The sequence below is a fragment of the Stigmatopora argus genome, chromosome 18, assembly GCF_051989625.1.
Source record: "Stigmatopora argus isolate UIUO_Sarg chromosome 18, RoL_Sarg_1.0, whole genome shotgun sequence".
Taxonomy (NCBI): Eukaryota; Metazoa; Chordata; class Actinopteri; order Syngnathiformes; family Syngnathidae; genus Stigmatopora; species Stigmatopora argus.
In genome coordinates this window covers 11,401,987-11,421,862 of record NC_135404.1, presented here as the reverse complement: position 1 = coordinate 11,421,862, position 19,876 = coordinate 11,401,987, and the positions used below count along the sequence as shown (strand labels likewise).

The 19,876-nt window shown below is 40.7% G+C and overlaps 3 protein-coding genes across 3 annotated transcripts; 1 reads left to right on the top strand and 2 right to left on the bottom strand.

Annotated features, from left to right (window-relative positions):
- Nucleotides 1-321: 321 nt before the first annotated feature.
- LOC144093148 (uncharacterized) lies at nt 322-11,749 on the bottom strand. The gene is made up of 6 exons (XM_077626465.1): nt 11,659-11,749; nt 10,933-11,080; nt 5,563-5,633; nt 5,007-5,037; nt 1,332-1,426; nt 322-428 (listed from the first exon to the last, which is right to left on the bottom strand). The coding sequence occupies exons 1-6, from the start codon at nt 11,747-11,749 to the stop codon at nt 322-324; spliced, it is 543 nt and encodes a 180-aa protein (XP_077482591.1).
- Nucleotides 7,460-8,822, top strand: dlx3b (distal-less homeobox 3b). The gene is made up of 3 exons (XM_077625867.1): nt 7,460-7,991; nt 8,171-8,355; nt 8,443-8,822. The coding sequence occupies exons 1-3, from the start codon at nt 7,631-7,633 to the stop codon at nt 8,758-8,760; spliced, it is 864 nt and encodes a 287-aa protein (XP_077481993.1). The 5' UTR covers nt 7,460-7,630; the 3' UTR covers nt 8,761-8,822.
- A 2,183-nt stretch (nt 11,750-13,932) lies between the features above and the next one.
- On the bottom strand, nt 13,933-19,572 carry dlx4b (distal-less homeobox 4b). Its single transcript, XM_077625749.1, has 3 exons — nt 16,335-19,572; nt 15,209-15,399; nt 13,933-14,453 (listed from the first exon to the last, which is right to left on the bottom strand). Exons 1-3 carry the CDS (start codon nt 16,723-16,725, stop codon nt 14,193-14,195), a joined length of 843 nt encoding a protein of 280 aa, XP_077481875.1. The 5' UTR covers nt 16,726-19,572; the 3' UTR covers nt 13,933-14,192.
- Nucleotides 19,573-19,876: the final 304 nt, after the last annotated feature.

Genomic DNA, 19,876 nt, shown 5'->3' with positions numbered 1-19,876 from the left:
ATAAAAGTAGAAGCAATAAAACTCGATAACGATTATGTTTAAGGTACACTCATCGTGAATAAGTTACTTTTTAGGGTCGGAATCAAGAGGAAAAATTTCAGGGTGTGTCATTTACTCTTTTTAATCTCTTATTGGTTATTTTTTCATGATGTTTTTGTTGCCCATTAAAAACATGGTGAATATTTATGATGTACTTCTGCTAGTGTTAAAACAAAATGATTTGTACCCAAAAGAAAAAGAAAAAGGTCAAATTTTTCCGCTAATAAAGTGATGTACATTTATTTTAGATGTATTATTTTCTCGGTTTAGTGTCTGCATGACTCATGGGATGGCGGTTAAGTGCTGATCTAGATGTGCGATAGGTGAAATGAGCAGGCTGTTTTCGCACCACAACAAATGCTCCATTCCGATCTCTTTGCTGTTCAAGACTAGAAAAGATTTGACGTGAAAACCGAGCGACTTCTGCGGATGAATTTTAACCAACAATAACAGTAGGAAGGAGGAAACCGGAGCGAGCGGGACATTGGTTGAATGTGAAACACAGCACGCGCTGGTTTAGAGAGTCCTCGCTCCTTGGCGATGACATGGGCAGCCGTTGCCATGGCACCGAGGGTTGCTATGAAGCCAGTATGTTCTGGGCAGCGTGGTCCGTTTAAACTTCTACCTCAGATGACCTTTTTGCAGGTCGTAAACATAATTTTTTTAAGCGGATTGACCACCTGGGAGACCGTAAATGGGAATTAAATGCAGGTCTAGACTGAAAAACAAACAATATTTGGCGGGCATGATGTAGTCCGTGTTCTGGTGTAACTTGATCAACGCTGACGTGGAGGAAATGTAATTCCAGGAGAAATGTATCAGAGATTAATCTAATAATTTGTCAATTCCGTTTGGATTTTCAAGGGATGAGATGACTACAAGGTGAAAAACAAGAGTGCACGGGTTCAGCACCTCTTACAACTTGAGTTTTTTTCTAAAATAAAGTCAACTGAACTGAAAAACCCAACAAATTTTTCATCACAAATGTGCGCAAGGGTTTATCAACCAATCATATCTGCTAAGTGTATATTTTAATATAAAAAAACCCATCCTTTTCCATGATTATATCTATGAGTACTTTTCAGAATATACTACGTACCAAAAGTGTTGACATGCTAGGTGATATAGTACAGTACATTTCTTTAGTGTTAAATTTTGAGGTTTTTCAAAAAACTCGCTGTTGTTAGATGCATTAAATATTTACGCATTGGATATGTAAAAGTGTGTGTGCACATGTATTGTCAGTGTGTGTGTGTGGGGGAGAAGAATGGAGAGAGTTTTGGGACCCTTACATGGTTTTCGCTGGTCCAGGAATGTGTAGCCTGAGGAGAGGACAAAGGTGTGTTTCCCAATGCTTGATTTTTTTGGAGCCGGTTTTGCTTCGGACCTGAAACAGAAAAAAGTTCGTCATTAAACAGGGGTGTGCAAATTACTGCCTACACAATTTTCATTGGCTCGCAGCAAATTGGGAAATATCATTGAACATGGCCCACAAGAGTCTTAAATTCAACCTACATTCTGTCACATTTCTCGGCTTTAACACTAGATGAGCTAGTCGCTGAAACAATGCCTTTATTTATTTCAATCATTGTGAAATTGCATTTTTTTTTTACCTAAAGAAACATATTTCTAAAAGTAATCCAACGTGATAAATTGAGCTACTGATAATATAAATCATACATATAGATCAGGGGTGTCAGACTCGGGTTGGTTTGCGCCACACAAAATGATGCGGCGGGCCAGATTTGGCCCCCGGGCCACCACTTTGACACATGTGATATAGATCAAATCTATTTCAACTTTCGCTACCACTGACGGCAATAGGCATCCAATCATTTTTGAGTGGGAGGGTTGGCGGCGATCAAATACTATTCAAGTTAATAAGGTCAGTGCAAAAGTATCCTTGACTTTCACTTCACTACCAGTGAAAAGAATGTGTCGACAGTTAATAATTTATGACTTGAGGAAGAAAAAAAAAATGGAACACCTGATGTGCTATGGAACATTGGAGGTGCGGTTTAATCATTAAATTGGAGAGTAATTCAAGCCTGCATTCCTCCTCCTTTTGTTCTAAATGGCCGTAGATTACGTGCAGAGGAATCAGATGGACGGATTGAAAAGAAGGAATATTTGAAAAAAGTTGAATTTGGCTGCAGACACAATAGTTGCCCAATGAGAGTGGCTCTTTGTGTGGTCCGTGTGTACATTCGGGAAGGAGTCGCTGGTGAAAAGGGGGGCGCGCCTGCCAAGCGTGACATCATTTTGACCTTTGAGCTGGCTCCTCACGCTCGTCTCATGAACTTTGCAACACTTGACTTTGTTGAAATGGGCCGTGGCGGGACAAGTTTTTATTATTTCATTGGATATATTTGAACTAAAGAGCAAGTCAATGACAAATTGTTTGTTAAAAAACTGTATCCTGCATGAGTTATGCTTTTTCTTAAATGGGAGTAGAACTTGGCCTTTTGTTACCTTTCTCTGATAAGTGGAGCAGAGCGAAGAGGGTGAGAAAGAACCCGAGATGCGACAGACTTGCACTTTTTCCACTCAATTGAATGCTCTGCTCAGATCATTAAGCGTCCATTCATTAGTGAGGGACACAGGCGGGGGCTCAGCCGCAAGGAAAACATTGAGGGGGCCTTTCTAGGGGGTGGGGGCAATGTGGGTGGTACCAGTCTCCAAATTTAACCTCGATCCACTCCCACTTGGCACTATGTTATGCACAGTCGATTTTTTTCTGATTGTTTTAATTATCAGCTGACGAAATATTTTTCTGGTGTCATGATATAGAAGTGCCAATAAAACAGACATGTAAATTATAATTATTATTTTTTGAGTCCTAGCTGCGTAAGCGGTTCGAACGGGTGCTGACGTGCTTTTTTTTGCTGATGATTGACAAGCACCAGCGTTTCAATTGGCTTCATTTGAAAATTGTCGGTTGATAAACGAAGGATGACACACCGAGCCTGAAGAGAAAACCCACGGTAGAAGGCGAACTCCCTAAATTGGCCAAGCTCAGACTTGCCTGGATTGATTGCTAGTCTTGACGCTGTGTTAACAAGCCCGCCAAATAACAAGGTGGATTTCTTTTGGGCAATTTTTCTTTCTGTTTACGAAAGATTTGCAGCTCAAAGTCAATGGAGAACGTCGTTTGTGTCTAAATCCTTTTTGGGAGAAGACATTGACGGATACCGACGTGTCAAATACAATACTTTGGATTTTTAAATTCCGACTCATCACACGATAAAGGGAACGAGTCTCCACTGCTGTTTTCTATTGTGTCATAAGCCCTCTGAGTAGGTCATTGGCTTCCACTATGCGGCGGCAACCTGATGTAAAAAGTAACTTTATCGCCCAATTTTGATAGTTATGATCTGTATGAGTGTAGATACTTTGTTTTTGAATACTCTTTGAAAAGATTCAATTATTTAATTACTGCGTACAAACTTGCGATAGTGGGACTTTGATTGAAATATTTTGATTGCACTTGGCAGTCGGTATGAGAAAGACAAAGTGTAGACGTGCTATAATTCCGGGTGTAGTCAAGATGTTCCCGAGACGCTCAGGAGTAGTTTCATCTTGTTTCGAGTCAAAACATGCTCAAATTCAGGGTGGAGTTTCCTGCTTAAACAACGGGAGGGAGCGGCAACAACTTGGAGAAGAGTCCAAACATCGCCACAGTTACGGGTTCTTCTGCTATAATCCCCGAATAGGATAGCGACAACGTGGGGTTAAAGCGAATTTGGGAAGGGTGAAGATTAAATAGGAACTGGAGAGAGACCGTGTGGAATTTGGAGAGGCACACAGATGGCTTTGTTCCAATCAAAAGAATTTCATCAAGCATTCTTGTTTTGCGGTAGTTCTGCTCTCGGGAAGCGGCCTCCTCGGTCAATGGCGGCGGACAAAAACGGGGGCATTAAAAAGGTTTTTCTAGACCTTTTGATCCCAATTGAAGTGGTCGGGGTTTTGGGATATCTCACAATACGGCAAAACAACAATTATTGGGTCTGTAAATCTATCTACGATGCAACTATGCACTACTTTCTGAACTGTGGCAGACATTCTGCCAAACTTGGTCAAGGACAATATTTGCCTTTGAAATATGAAATTCCCACTGTCTGTTAGACAATTAGACATTCAGTATCCTTCACTCGCTTTTATCTCAAAGAGGGGGATGGCAGGCGAGGTGTGGGGGAGTGACGGCGAGATAACCAGAGAGTCCTTGATAAATAAGACTTGCCGCTCTCCTACTTAACAGAGCGGTGGACTCCTGTCCAATCAGAAAGCAGCCCGTGGCGCTTCATTATGAGGAGTTGCTCAAAGTTTTCAGAGGGCAATGATGTTTGCCGCGGGGGCCTCAAGGAAGCCGTTGCGTGGCCATCATCTCCTCATAGTTAAGAAAAGTAAACATCCGCTGCAGTGTTGCACTCTGGGATTAAAAGTAGGGTGTGTGTTATTAAGTGCTCCAACCCCCTACGTGTACATGATTGTATTCCCCGTGGTGGTAAGACGTATTTACTTAGTTAACTACGTAGTGTGGATTGTCAGTTGAAACAAATAATTAGCTTACGCTAAATCTTAAGCTAATACCACCAAATAAACCACCTACATGTCTAACTCACTTTGTCGCGGGATTAGTTTCATATTCTCAGTCATTTTCAATGTAAATGTGAGATGTGTTTTTAATTGTAGAAAGAGTTCACCAAGTTTTAGGGAATTTAAATTTTAGCATGAAACATAAAAATCGACAAACTGATTACTTTGTGGGCCGCACAAAATAATGCAGTGGGCCGAATATGGCCCCCGGGCCGCCCAGGGGACACCCGTGGACCTTTTTGGAGTAAAAACTCGACAACTAACTTTAGAAGCTACATTTTGAGGAAGTACTAAGCTACGTGTTTTCCCAATAAAAGAGGTTTTGTGTGCACTTCCCTATAATAACAATAAAACACTGTAGAATGTTTTACCTGCAGGCTGTATGATCCAGTATGTGACAACCTGAAGAGGAAAGTGGAATGCAGAAGTTGGTATTTTCAAATAAAACAGCAACAAAGTACATTTTGTTCCACGCTGGAATTTTTGAAAAACACAGTCTTTATCATTCAAGGTCCTGTGAAAATGCTTGGATTGACTGCCATCCCACTTAACTGTTATTGTGACCCTTATATTACAGTGTCGAAAATGGCGAGAAATATAGAAAAATGGTCTCTGAAAGTAGCTCCTAAAATAATATAACGACTTCTAACTTCTGTGAAGTTTTCATGATATCATTACAATTTTACTGAATGCATATTTGCTCTATTATGCAATCAGAATCGATCAATGTAGCATCTAATTGTAGTCATTTTTCAGAAGATAGGGGAATATTTATGGTCAGCCATGCATATACTGGATAATTGTATGTGCATATGTAGATATGAAAATGGAATTCAAGGATGTCCAAACATTCATATATAGATTGTATGCATACGTATGGATTTGTATGGAAGGAGTTGATTGCAAAAGTAATAAAAGGACACTTACTAACTTTCATTTTTGTTGTCCGTGTGGGTCTGCAGGGCGACAGTCGGTGGTTGAGTTGGGTGGCATTTACGCTGGGAAAGCAAAAAAAGTGATGCATTATTAGTGTCGAGTATTCCAAGTGCTTGTGTGTCTAATCTGAGAGCAAAACAATCCAGAAATAAATTAAATCAATTTTAATGTTTCATGGACACTGTCATTTAGGTGTAAAAAGAACCTCTTATTAAGCTAAACTCAGTTTTCCGTGGTTTAATTACAGTAAAAAGCGTATAAAGTGTCACTCTTGTGTGTTAACTGTACTTTTGATTTATTTGTAATCAAGACAGTATCAAAAGACATGCTGGTTAACAAAAAAAAGGTTGTTAAAATCATAAAGTAAACTCAGTAGCACTAAAAAAGAAGTACTGTTTTGCCTAGTGTAGCCGTGCTACACTATATTTGAACCATGTACTCCATCTACTGGATATGAGTGTAAATGAGCACACAAATGCACATGATGGCCCCTCCCTATGTGACGAATTACTCAGTAGTATATTTATAAAATGGATTACTGTAAAATAAAAATGTACAGTGTATATTATTTCTTATTTACTCTCTTGTAAAAATCATGATTCGAACATCACTAAATTTAGAAACAGTGAGCCATTTTATAAATTTGAACAGCAAAATAATTAAGAAAAAAAGTCTCAAAATACATAAAATTAAAGGTGACTTATTCCAAGCCAAAAATTGAAATAAGACAGTACATGTATTTTCACTTATTGCAAGAAGTCAACAATTATATAATATGAACCATAATAAAATATGGCAATACCCTTTTAAACGTTTGGGACCAAAACATGGCCAGATTTGAGATTCGAACACTGTACCCAAAGAGGCGAAGCAAAAGCGTTAACCACTTTCTTTTTTAAAGCAACACCCATTTTCAAACGCGAAGCAGCACAAAGCCAGTTGTCCAAAAGAGGGCGAAAGAGTATAAAGAAAAACACCCCAACATACCAACAGGTTGTTCTCCTGAAGAAAAAAAGCCATTTGGCCATTGCGTGAGATATTATTAAAGAAAATAAATCAATTATCTGCAATCAAGTGAGTAAAATTAAAGGTAAAAAAATAAACTTAACCTCCACACCAAAAAATACCACAACCAGAACCAACCTTTAAATATTCCCAAATCAATCAGCATGAAATAACCATTTTTTTTTCACACTCCCAAACACCCCTGCAGAAAACAGCAAACATGCATAAACACCGGCTAGGAATTCCCCCGGGGGGCTTCATCAGCTGAGACAGCCTTCTTTTTTAACCCCCATCCTCCCCAACGTATCGCTCCTATCTCTTTTTTTCTCACCCCGAAAGTTGACTCCCGAGCCTGGCCAAACACTTTTAAATAACAATAGTTGACAGCAGGGAGCCTATTCAGCCAGCTGAATAAAAAGTGTGATCTCCAGGCAAAACATTGCATAAAAACATTCAGGAGACGGTCTGGCGATAGGATTAACTCCTTGGGGAGAAAACCTACAAAAAAAAGAAGGAAAAAGTCAAGCTAGAGAAGGCTCCAGGCAACTATTTTATTCTTTTCTTCCTGTAAAATGTCCAAAAACAAATATTAACGCGGTTGTTTTATTTTGAAGGGCGGCCCTTGTTGTTGGTTTTCACAGCGATATACACACTTTGCATAGACATTAATCCGCTTGATAAATAGAGTACTGCACCCCACAGGTAAATGCAAATGCGTCATTGAAAACCCAAATAAAAAAGCCAAGTCGGCAAGCCTTGCGTGCGGAGGGCTGGCAGGGCTGCACCTAAGGGTGGGGGCCGTGCTGCAGCCAATAGGAAGGCAGCATCCCGCCCATCTCTTTATAACTTCATGTCACGGACGCCCAAGAGCGCCACAAGCGACTTCTTGCAGCTGGAAGACTTTAAGTGGACTTTCCTTCCTCCTTTTCTCCCCCCCTACCGAGAAGCAAGCTCCTCTCTCTCGACATATATCTTCCTATTCCTCCATCATCCATCCACGCGTGGATTTTTTTTTGACCCCCACCAGGAAACTCCTCCCACCCTGCGTCCAAGCATGAGTGGCGAGCAGCTGTACGAGAAGAAAATCGCCGGGATTTTGAGCGATCTGCCCGGATCTATGAGCTCGCACCCGAGCTCCAAGGACTCCCCGACGCTCCCAGAATCCACGGTGACGGACATGGGCTACTACAGCGCGGCGCAGTCGGCCCACGGCCACCACGAATATTACCCGAGCCAAGCGTACGGACAGCATATCAACTCGTACAACCATCCGCATCAGTTTAACCTGAACGGAGCGGCGGCGGCGGTGGCGGCCGGGGTGTACGCGGCCAAATCCGAATACCCTTACACGAACAGCTACAGACACTACGGACATTACAGCAGAGATCACCTGCAGGCGTCACCTCCGGGTTCAGGTAAGAAAATTCAGACACTTCGAGCTACCACATTTGCCTTCCATTTTAAGCAACCATCTTTTCTTGCATGAACTTAACATTTGTTTTGACACTCTTTTATTAGTCCCCCAACGGAAGATTTTCCTATCCTTTTTTCCCCCTACGAGTTTTAACGTGAGTGTTGCGTTTGCCGTTTTTAGTGAAAGAGGAGCCCGAGCCCGAGGTCCGAATGGTGAACGGCAAACCCAAGAAAATCCGCAAACCCCGCACGATCTACTCCAGCTATCAGCTGGCGGCTCTACAGAGGCGCTTCCAGAAGGCGCAATACCTGGCTTTGCCGGAGAGAGCCGAACTGGCGGCCCAATTGGGCCTGACCCAAACGCAGGTAAGACTCTTCGCACCCAAAACAACCCTAAAAAAAAACAAGTCCTTAAAGATGGCACTCATGGGATATTTCTCTCGCAACCCCCAGGTCAAGATCTGGTTCCAGAACCGCAGATCCAAGTTCAAGAAGCTATACAAAAACGGCGAGATGCCCCTGGAGCACAGCCCGAACGCCAGCGACTCCATGGCCTGCAACTCCCCGCCCTCCCCCGCAGCCTGGGACAGCAACGGCACCCCCCAGAACCCCCCCCTCAGCAGACCTCAGGTGCCGCAGCCGGCTCACAGCTCGTCGCCGCCTTACATGGACGATTATAGCCACCACTGGTACCAGCAGGGATCCCACATACAACATCCGGGAACCGTGCACCATCCCGTCCCCCCACAGAACGTGGGGGCCGTTTATTAACAATGACTCCAACCCCTTTTTTTAATTAAAAAAAAATTCAAACGAGCTCTGCCCAAAAAATGACTTTGGACCGGGATTTTTTTACAGTCCTGAGGGGGATGATCCTGACCAGAACTTTTTATTTTTTATTTTTTTGGTTCCACTGACAAAGCACATAAGGGATTTGTGATCACTTGTGACGACCTATTTAAAAGAAATGTGCCGTGCTGTTTTTTTTTGTTTTTCTTTTAAATTATTTATCTCTTCTGTCATAGTCCCCCGTGTTGGCTTTTTGTGTAAATAGTTATACAGCGTTATTTTTGTTACAGTAACCACGCAATAATTAAGAAATACAGCTGTGTAGTTCATACTTTGAAATATTTCATCCCGAGCGTCACAAGAAACTCAGGTTATATTTATAAGGATTTGTACAAAAACGTCGAAGGGTGTAAATACGCGTTTATATAGTAGAACCACTATAATGATTCTATTTGTTTGGACGTCTCAAATGTGGTTCTCCATGCAGAAGTCGTTTTTTTTATATCTATGTTGCCTTCTTATCCTTTGAATAAAGGTGTTAATTGCACGTTGTGTGTTTAATATCTTTATTAATGTGATCCATGGTGTTTGTAAGCCTCGAATCTATTTTCACTTTGGGAAAATATTACCAAAAAAAACGTAAATCTGACCATGATTGAAGTAAAGTTAAGCACACGTTTGGCAAATTTGATTTCTCTTTAGAGGTCCAAATTTTGAAATGTTATTGTATATGACTGAATTTAGATTTTAGGCAGTTTGGTTTGCAGGGAGGATCAACATGTTAACGAACTGGTTTTGGAGCGTGCTTAACAATGTTGTTGACGTCAGGAAATGGCAACAACAACAACAAACAAGGTTGTACGGATGACTGTTATTTTGGCAGCGTGGACGAGCCCTGCAGTAGGAGGCCACGCAATTGCAGACATGCTGGAGTCTCTCACTTTTATGGCGTCTCCGTTTTGATCTATCGGAGGACTCAAGTAAGTGTGTGTGTGTGTGTTTGTGTGTGTGGGTTGGGGGAGGTGGTTATCTTTAACTTACTTTAACTACTTCACACTGCATGAGACTGTCAACAAACAAACAGTAAATAATAGATTTTTAAAATGGTGGAAAAGTGACTTTAAAAAATACATTTGCTAGCCAATGACCAGGTTGAAGTGTTTTAAATTGATTGTTAAAATGCATTGAAATTGATGTAAGTATTGAAAATGTTCTTATTTTATTTTACATTTGATGAGTTTATCTAAATTATCACCGTTTTTGTACAGAGGCGTGTTAATATTTCACGTTTACTTATATTTGAGGCAGCTTTAAAGCTTTTAATTTTTTTCAAGTGAGTTTTAAAGGGAAATGATTTTTATTAGTTATATAATAATGTGAGTTTTAGGGTCATTCAAAAATACTTTAAAAAACCCACCATTCTTAAGAAAATACATTACTGCTCAATGTAATCTGTCATATTTTAAAATAATAGTAATCAGAAAGCTCTGTATTGTTTAAACAGATAAAAATAAGCTTCTTTACTTCTTTCCAAGAGAGCAATGACATTCAAGAAAACACACAGTGCTCATTTCTGCTTTTTAAAAATTGGATTTGAAAATGTTATACTCAAATTGTAAAGTTCACCACTAGTTGCCCTTCATTTTACACTCAAAACAATAAAACAAATAGGTCTTTAGCGTGCAAAATTAGTAAATTTGTGTACAATTAAACGACCCCTAAAGCACAGAGAACGGCCCCTGAATAAAACCCAAAAGGATTTGCAACCTAAAAAAAACAGAACCCTTTTGAGTTCTTATTTTTATTATTAAGCGCGTGTATATCTTGGCATGTTGCGTTTTAGCAGATGTGAATTATTTGTATTTTGGTCTCAATTAATTCTCATCAGGCGGTCGGTCACGTGATCGCTAAAAGGAGGCCCGGCATGTGTGGTCCTCGGCCGCCTTTCATCAGGGAAACCATTTGTGCTGAGGACAAACGCGCATAACTGCGTGAGTCCCGCAACGTACACTTTATCTCTAAATATGAGCAAGTGCGAGAAGCCATACGGGCGAACTATTGAACTTGAATGTGATCCCACCCGGCCCAAAAGAAAAAAAAAAACCCGACTGACTCCGAATAGAAGTGACGCCCAGGTCCCAGCGAGATCTTTACCTCGTCCAGCAGTCAACGGGCCTGTAAAAGCGCTGGTCTCTGGGGGGCCGCAAGGCGAGTTTAGGCGGAGGTCGAGAGCTCCTCGGCGAGGCCACGGTGACGACGGAGAGACTTCCAGCAGCTGTCTGGCGTGCAGACCGGGTCTGGTCTGAGAATCGGCTCCACGGGGGTCACTCATGAGGTCCGCTTTGCTGTAAACACATCAGAAATATATTGGCCAAGAGGGGACAGCTGCGGACTTTTGAACCCTGGCTGACCCCCGAAAGGCCCAGCCATACTTTTCATACAGTGAATTAAATTTTCCATTTTCTATACAGTAATACCTCGTTTTTCACGGTAGTTTGGTTCCAAGATCTGTCGCGAATATCCGCAATGTTGGGACAGTGTTTTTATGGTGTCTATATAATATTATTTGGACTTTTAAAACCCTTTCTGTACTAATATTTGACTCACCCGTTCGTTACAATACTGTTGACCATTTGAGCAGGAACAATTGCTAAGAAAGAATATATTAAATAAAATTGAGGTTGGACTGTACTTTGTTGTGGTGATAATCGTATTCAAGGCTAAGTTCTCCTTTCAGCAGTCGGTTAAATACATTTGAACATTTTGAACGGAATATGAGAGGATGTGCCAAATCACACAGGCAGAAACTTTCGAGAAAAAGCCCAGACTTTTCTCCCCAAACCACTTCATCCATCTCTTGCAACGGGCGGTGTAGCTAACCTAAGACATTCTGAGCCACATCTTTTTCTGGCGTCTTGACCAAGGCCTCCTCGTGGTGGGACTCAACCAAAAGACTTTGCCAGAAAGGCATCCTAACAAATGCCTGAGCCACCTCACTCAGTGATCAAGGGCCGATTGGGAGCCCCAATCAGAAGACTGCAAAACCCTGCTTTTTGTGCGTGTCAGAATTTCAGCTTCCCTTCTATTTTGTGGAATATGCTCAGCTTCAGTTCAACTTGACGTCATCTGAAACCTCTTTAACAATCACGTCTTATTGAAACGGAGAAACAAACTGAAGAAAAGAACGGAAGAACGACAGAAAGGATGCGAGGACAATGCGCAAAAGCACCACATCAACAATGGTGATAATTCACAATGACAGCAACAACAACCTCAAAGCATATGGTGAAATAAAAAGGAGCCTTATTTGATTTGCGTAAATCTTGTTTGGGGATATCAGTGTAACCATCTTGTGGCCAATCACATGCCTTCAGATGCAAGTTCAACTCATAACTCATATCAACTTTTACCATTGAGATGAAAATCGGGCTTCTCTCCACACAAAAAAAAAAAAATGTGACGTTAAAATACTGTCAATTAAGACTCAACAATTTTTTGTTTTTTCCAAAAATGAAAAGACCTAATTTTCTTTAATTCATTGGTATCCCACGGCTCAACTGTAAACTGTAAAAATACATAGTTTTGACTGCAAATTTTGCGGGAAAATGTGTTTATGGCATGTCGCTTTTTTCCTGCCGTGTATTACAGCAACACTTAATGTTCAGGATGTTTTAAATGCTTTCGCATAAGCTGCATTTTTCGGTTGGCTATCGTAGGAATGAGTCATAAAAATACAGTGCGCGGATCCGCATGGCTGGCGACTGCGATCCAATCTTTCCGGGAACGGAGAGCGAGTCCCTATCGCGTAAATCATTACGTTTGAGGGCGAAGACTTGACTTGGGGATGCAAAGCGGTGATTATGGTTTGGGAGAAGTCTCCAGAGAGTGAGCGTAAGTCAATATCGTGTCATGAGCAGAGATGTAAACAAAATGGGGCATTTGTGTGTCCTCCACATTTTTCAATCTCGGGAGAAACGGCGTTTGGCGTCCCCTCCAAGTGAAGTCGGGACTCGCTTGAGAGGAAACCAAATTGCTATTTCAAATCCTCACATGTTACATCACTGTATTTAATGATGATAATCACCCCAGAGGCCCGTGTAGCCACTGGGATGCGCTTCTATTTAGCCTATTATTGTCAAAGCACAATCAAAAGCAAACCGAGTCGTCCGTGGCCATGCTGCTTTTAGCAGATTTGTCTTTTTTTTCTTTTCTTTTCCCCATACAAAGCCTTTTGACGGTCCCCTTTGCTGCGCCTGCATGATAATTGCTTTGAAAAGAATCATCTGTCCAACCACACACGCCATTATTCTAATCTGGAGATGTGAAATTGCCTATAATTTTCCAAGACATGCAGTCACAATGCTTAACAAGGCGCGTAATCATCATCAATGAGGAAAGGCTGCTGTGCATATTGCAGAAAGGCCACTATAAAAGAGGCAAATTTGGGGGGCTGCAAAGTGACTTCTTCAGCTCCTCCACTCAAAGAAGACAAGAATGGAGCTCCAAATAAGGTGAGGCTTCGTTTTTTTTTTTCAGGACATTTCAATTCAGGCCAAAAACAGAAGAGAACATTGTTCATGTTCTATAATTGTCAGAAGTGCTGTGTAAGAAAAGCATATATATATTTGTTAATAACATGGCAAAATAGGAAAGTTGGTGCATGTTGCAATATAACATTTGCAAAGATAAACTATCTGCAGTATTTGAGGTAATAATACACAGAAAAAAAATGCTGCTACTACCAAGTGGAATGGTGGACATATAAAAATAAGGTAAACAGACATTATTTTGATGAATCGCGTCACTGCGTTAATTGGGCAGAACTACGTTCGGATTAAGGACTTGTTTTCCCACCAAATGCATGCTCATTTTTAAACATGAATAGCTTTTAAATATGAATACATTTGAAAAGAAGTATTATTGTCATTACGATTGAGAGGAAGCAACCTGATCAATGTTGTAATTTAATATAGCACACATTTTGTCTCTTTCCAACTCAATTATTGTTATTTTAAGCACAGTAAAATGCAGGTTTGAACCTAATCTAACATTTTTTTAAAATAGCAACACCATTCAAAGCTTTGATTGCAATTTTGTTTCTTAAGAAAAAACTCAACTTACCTCAAAATCACACCAGCAATAAATTACGTTCAATTCAAAACAAACAGTGTTTTATTCTGATTATAGACAAAATTACAACAGAAGACAGCTAACATGTTTGCCATCTTAATACACGGATCCAAATTGAAAATGTCTCTTTTCATAGTGCGATGGAAACGTATCCAAGCGTCGGGTTGCGCTCGACGGCGCTCTCGAGTCTCCTTTGTTAATAAATGATCCACAAAAAGTCCGTCTCGGGGAAGACGTTTGTTTGTGGACGAGTTCCGTGGGCCTGCGGTCAACAATTCACGCACTCACAACATGAGATGCCTTGACACGCCCTCCTGGTGCGGATGCTGATTGGGGTACCAGTGGCCTAAGGTGTTCACGTAATGACCGCTATAAACGGGCCCCCCCGATTTATTGGGCACGGACACGTCCCAAAGTTGGGGCACCCCGTGGGGCGAGCAGGGAGACGGCGAGCTGGTGCTGCTCAGAAGCTCCCCGTCTGGCCCGCTTCCGTGTTTCATGATCTTTTTGTATTTGGAGCGCTTGTTCTGAAACCAGATTTTCACCTGCAGGAAAAGAGGAAAAATGTATATTATTGCTCACAAATGATTAAAATAAAAACAAATATTTGATTATTGTATTGAATTGGTGAATACGTGTGCAGAGTGGGAAATTATCCTTTTTTGGGGGGGCAGAAAATGACAATTTATCAACTATAGTGAGGTATCGTGCAAGACGGTAACAAAATTTGAGTATTTAATTGGTAGTGTATTAAAAATATTAGAACCCGTTTTTCAGCTTGATGTCAAAGACATCAAATTCAGACAGAGTATTTATTTTTAAATAGCGTAGAATGCTAACCAGAGAAAGTGTTTATTAATTTGGCTGTGGGGAAAATCTCAAGTCAATCTTAGCGAGAGTAAGATTTACAACTGTGTGATTAAACTTAATGATCATTTTCTTCCAAATGATTGCAATTATACATGTCATTAACTAGCATCTAAAAAGTAACTGCAACACGATGACATAAACAAAACCATAACGTGGTGGTGGATGAGCGAGCGCTTTTAAACGCCCGGCCACAAATGACACTTTGCTCGAGTCGAGTAATTAGCAGTTAGTAAATTAGCCAAATTTTATGATCTCCAATTACAAATCATAACATTTCTTTCCTGGCCAATCTGCCTAATCATTTTCACCTGAGGGGAAGTACAGGAATGTTTTCTGGCGTGATTTCGTCACAAATAAAACTCTGTTTTACTACTGTTTTTAAAAATGGCTAACTACCACGGCACATAATCTGCAAATGAGTCAAAGTCACCTGAGTTTGAGTGAGTCCCAGTTTGGCAGCCAGGTCTGCACGCTCCGGGAGCGCCAAATACTGGGTTTGCTGGAAGCGCTGGTGCAAAGCTTGCAACTGCAAACTGGAGTAGATGGTTCGCGGCTTCCGGATCTTCTTGCCCTTGCCGTTGAGACGCGAGTCTCTTATTTCCAGCGCAGACTTGTCGTGATCTGCCAACAAATCCATTTTGTCAGATCCAGTGCAAGTCATTACACTAATAATTAAGTGTTAGGTATTACTGAATGATTAGAGGCGTAATTGTACAACTATTCATGAGAATACACTTTCACATTATGATTCATCTGTTTTAGCTACAGGTGTCCAATTTAAGGCTTACGGGGAAAACTGGGCCCGTGTCGTCAATTTAGGTGGCCCGATGATAGCGAATCAATTGCTTCATTTTTTTGGGACTATAAATTGATTTGGTATGTTCAGCTTTTTTTAAACAAAGGTTTTCTTTTAAAAATAACATTTGTTTGCCTGTTTGCAGAATTCTTATTCTCGTTTCTGCTTTGATTTATTGCTTGAAAAAAAAAAGCTGACAGACCCAAAGCGTCACAGAATTTCTGAGATTTCGCAATTTAATTATAAAATAACAGTGTGTTTTTAGACCACAGTGATTACACTGATTTTTGTGCTGGGTCATTTAAAACATAGTTTTTTCCTCTATGGTGTCATGATTTTTTGATATATTTTCCCACAAATAGGAAAAATACCATCAGATATTAGCTTACATTTTGCCCAAATATATTTACTTACACTAAAATATGTAATAAAGCATTTTAAAATCGTTTCTCATTGTAACAATAATTAATTGCACTTTTAAAACAGCTATCAAAAACCCATTTGGGTAAATACATTCCGATTTTTTTCCCCATTAAACACATGCATGAGTGGCAAAAAGCAATATAATATAGTATAAGTATAGTTAGCAACAACAAAATAAACTATTTTGGATAATACTTAGCGTGTAAAAAATGGTTTGACAACAAGATGCACAATAGGAAAAAGTTAACTCTAGCTAGCAGTGTTGCAATAGGCTGACAGAAAATGCTTCCTAAACAATATGAAATATGATTAGGAAAAAAATTGAGTATGCACGTACCTGCGTGATCTAATCGTGCTCGCAGGCTCAAAACGCTGCCGGTTCCAGCGATGCTGCTGTTGTTGTTGTTGTTATTGTGCTGGAATTGCACGTAGGCCGGCTGGCCGTGAGGATTCGAAGCGCCCGGGTAGGCGTAACCCAACGCCCGGCCATAAGAGGCGCTTCCCGGGAAGGAGCCGTCGTGCTGCGGGTGGCTGCCGCCGACGCCACCGCCGGCGCTGGCGCCGGCGCCGCCAGGGTGGAAGCCCACACCGTGCACGGGGTACAGGTGAGGCGGGTGAGGGGGGCGAGGCTGCTGCGGAGCCGGATGCCCGTGGCCGAATTCGAGAAAAGCCGATTTGGACGGATCGGGGCCATGGACAGTGTCAGGCATGAGAGCCATAGACATCATCGCAGCAAGAACAAGATTTCATGAGTTCGGAAAGGAGGAGATCCGCCACAGAATCCACGCCGAAATGCCGGCACTTTCCCAAAATGCACGCGTCCGGGGGCGATGGAAGAAGGAAAAAAAGATCCACGAAATGCCAAGTCGAGGGGGTGGGGGGTAAAAATCTTTTTTTATGTGTGTGTGTGTGTGCAGCTGACAAGGCTCGACGAACAAGCTCCAAGCGAGCAAAAGTTTGAACAGTGCTCGTCTTGTGTCTTGCAAAGTGCGTCTGCCTGTGATTGGCCTTCAGCCGCAAAGTGTCACTGGATCCGCTTGAAGCTGGTGAACATGCGCTAAAAATCAAACTCTGCGCCCGCACATTTCGGGACCTCCTTCTATATGTATAATAGCAACAACATGAAATCGTGTTCGCTGACACAAGCCTTGCTCGAATGCACTATTTTGGCCAAATAGTCTCTTCAAGGGCTCGACTAATATTATTAAGATAAATTATTTATTATTTGGGGGCTGAAAAGATGTCCCCTTTGCGTAGATGGCTTTTTATATGACATATTATTTTAACAGAATAAAGCACTATTTATTGTTATTTTGCCTTTCATTTCAGAAGTAATCACCCAAACGATGAAACTTCCAAACTAAAAAGTTGCTAAAATCCACTACACGTTTCTCACAATTTTAAATTTCGCATGTGCAGAATTTCATTTAAAAAAAACGGGCACATTTGACCACAAAGTTTGTTGTGGAGCGTTTTCAAAGCTAAATCCCTTCCAGATCACAAACATAAGAATATGTTTCTGAATTTGTATATTGATTATTTTCATCTGGTTCAGTTTGTTATACATCATTCATGCAGTCTAAAATTCCCCAGTATTGTGTAAATAGTTATAAATATTACAAACAGAAATACAACGGGCTACTAAAAACACATTGTACAAATATTATGAAAATGATGGGAAAACACAGATGTGCAAAAAAAAAGAAAGAAAAGGCAGCCACACAATTCTCAAACTTTAAACTGAGGCTCAAGGAGCATAATTGTGTTTTGTAGTTCAAATATATTATCAAGTGCATACATCAAAAAATAGAGCCATCACATGTATACAACACAGTGCACATGGTCACATTCTAAAGAGTGTGGGGTGGGTTGAGCGTGCTGTCCAAACCCATCGTTTTGGTCGAGTCCGACTAAACGAAGGCCTGCCGGCCTGCCTGGCTGCTTCTGCTGGGCCTGGACCGCTTCCCGATCCCCACTCAGCAAAAGCAGGCCGCCAGACCAGACCCACAAATGATCATCATCATTATTATTATGGCAAGATTTCCTTTGCAACTGGAAATTTAGCCAGCCTCCAAAATGGAGTGTGAACTCTGAGATCACTTTGAACTCAAATGCCAATTGAAGAAATGACTCCAGCAGCAGCATCATGACTAATTAGCAGTATTTGCACCAGAAAAAAAATACGGGCCTTGGGGCTAGAAGCATCAGAAGCCTGACACTTAAAATCCAATTTTCTTTAAATTGGTCACATGCATTGCTTAGTCTTTTCAAAAGATACTAGCAATTGCATATTTAAGATGAAGCACTATTGTAGTAGAAAATTCATAATACAGCTCCTAGCTTTTTGATTATATCATGCAATTTATAAATATCCTGAATGAGTGAGTTTGGGCCTTTTGAATTATAATGCCAAAATCAAACTTTGTTTTTTAAAATTCATCCTATGAGAAAAAAAAAAACATCAAGTTGGGATAAACAACAAAAACACAAGAAATATTGCGCACACAACCGAAAACAAAGACAGACAAGTAAATAAAAAAGTACATACATAACAAATGAAGTTGCTTCATGACAGTAAAACAAACATTAATGAGAATAAATGTACAAAAAACAAACAAAATAAATGACCAAAAAGTTCAATCAAAAAGTGGACAAGGAATTTTAAAAACGTACAAACCACCTAGAGCATGTTTCAACTAAAATGTACTCTACTATATTGGAGGTAAAAATAAATGTGCATGTCACAAAAACAACTAGTTATGTAAGGAACTATAAATACAATCGAACTGTACTGGGTGGGTGAATATTTGCATACCACAGAGGAAACCCGTGTCCCATTTGTGGTACGAGGACCACATCTAATAATTGATTTGGAGTGTGCTAGGAGGATAGGATAGTTTATGCAGCAGTTTTGAGGTCAATTTGGAGTGGTGGCCGCGGGTGCTTTGTTTTTTATTGTAACATATGTCCTAAAAAAATGTTTTTATGTTGTTTCTTCACACAATCGTAACCCTGAAGTAAAAACGGCGAGTGTTACATAGAAAAAGTTTGCTTTGGCAGGATTAGAAAATGCAAGGTGGAATAATGCCAGGACAGGTAACCAGCTGATGGGCGCGGTTAGTTCCATTTCTGCTAATCGGCAAGTTGCCTTTGAACGCTTCACTTGTATCTAACAAAATCGAAGACGACGATATGTTCAGAAATTCACTTCACTTGTCTAAGGGAGATGATTAAAAAAACATTTGTAGGAGATTACAACCAACAAGGAGAAGAAAAACGATAGACGGGACATCAGTGGCAACAATGTTTTCCTCAGAGTCATTACACAAAGATTACTACACTACACTACACTACACGATTGCTTAATTAATTTCAATGATATATAATAGTCGTTGGCTTGTGTTTTGTAGAAGATTACATTAGCGACAATTAAAAAATGTGTTGCTTTCAACATCAAAGCAGTTTTTAGACAGGTTGATGCAGGTCAAAACAAGAATCCGTTTTTGTTGTTGTTTGTTGGGCCTCTTTTTGTATGAGAAAAGAATACTCAACTAAAAAGACTACAGAAAATGACAAAACCCTTATTTTTAAATGGAGGGCAATGATTGTTCCAATGTCCCAGTTGATTTTCCGATTTCTGTCTTAAGACGGGTAATATAACTGGTCGGGGTCAGTCATTGTCGTCATGTCCTTGGACAAGACACTGAACCCCAATTTTTCCCACAAAGCAGAGCGGCGAGGGCTTGCGTGGCAGCGGCACCACCTACTGGTGTGTGAATCTGGACACGAATGGGTGAACTGGGAGCACTATAAAAACATACGGATTAGAAGTCCTCGCCATTGACCAATTACAATCCTCATCTGTCTAGTGATGAATAA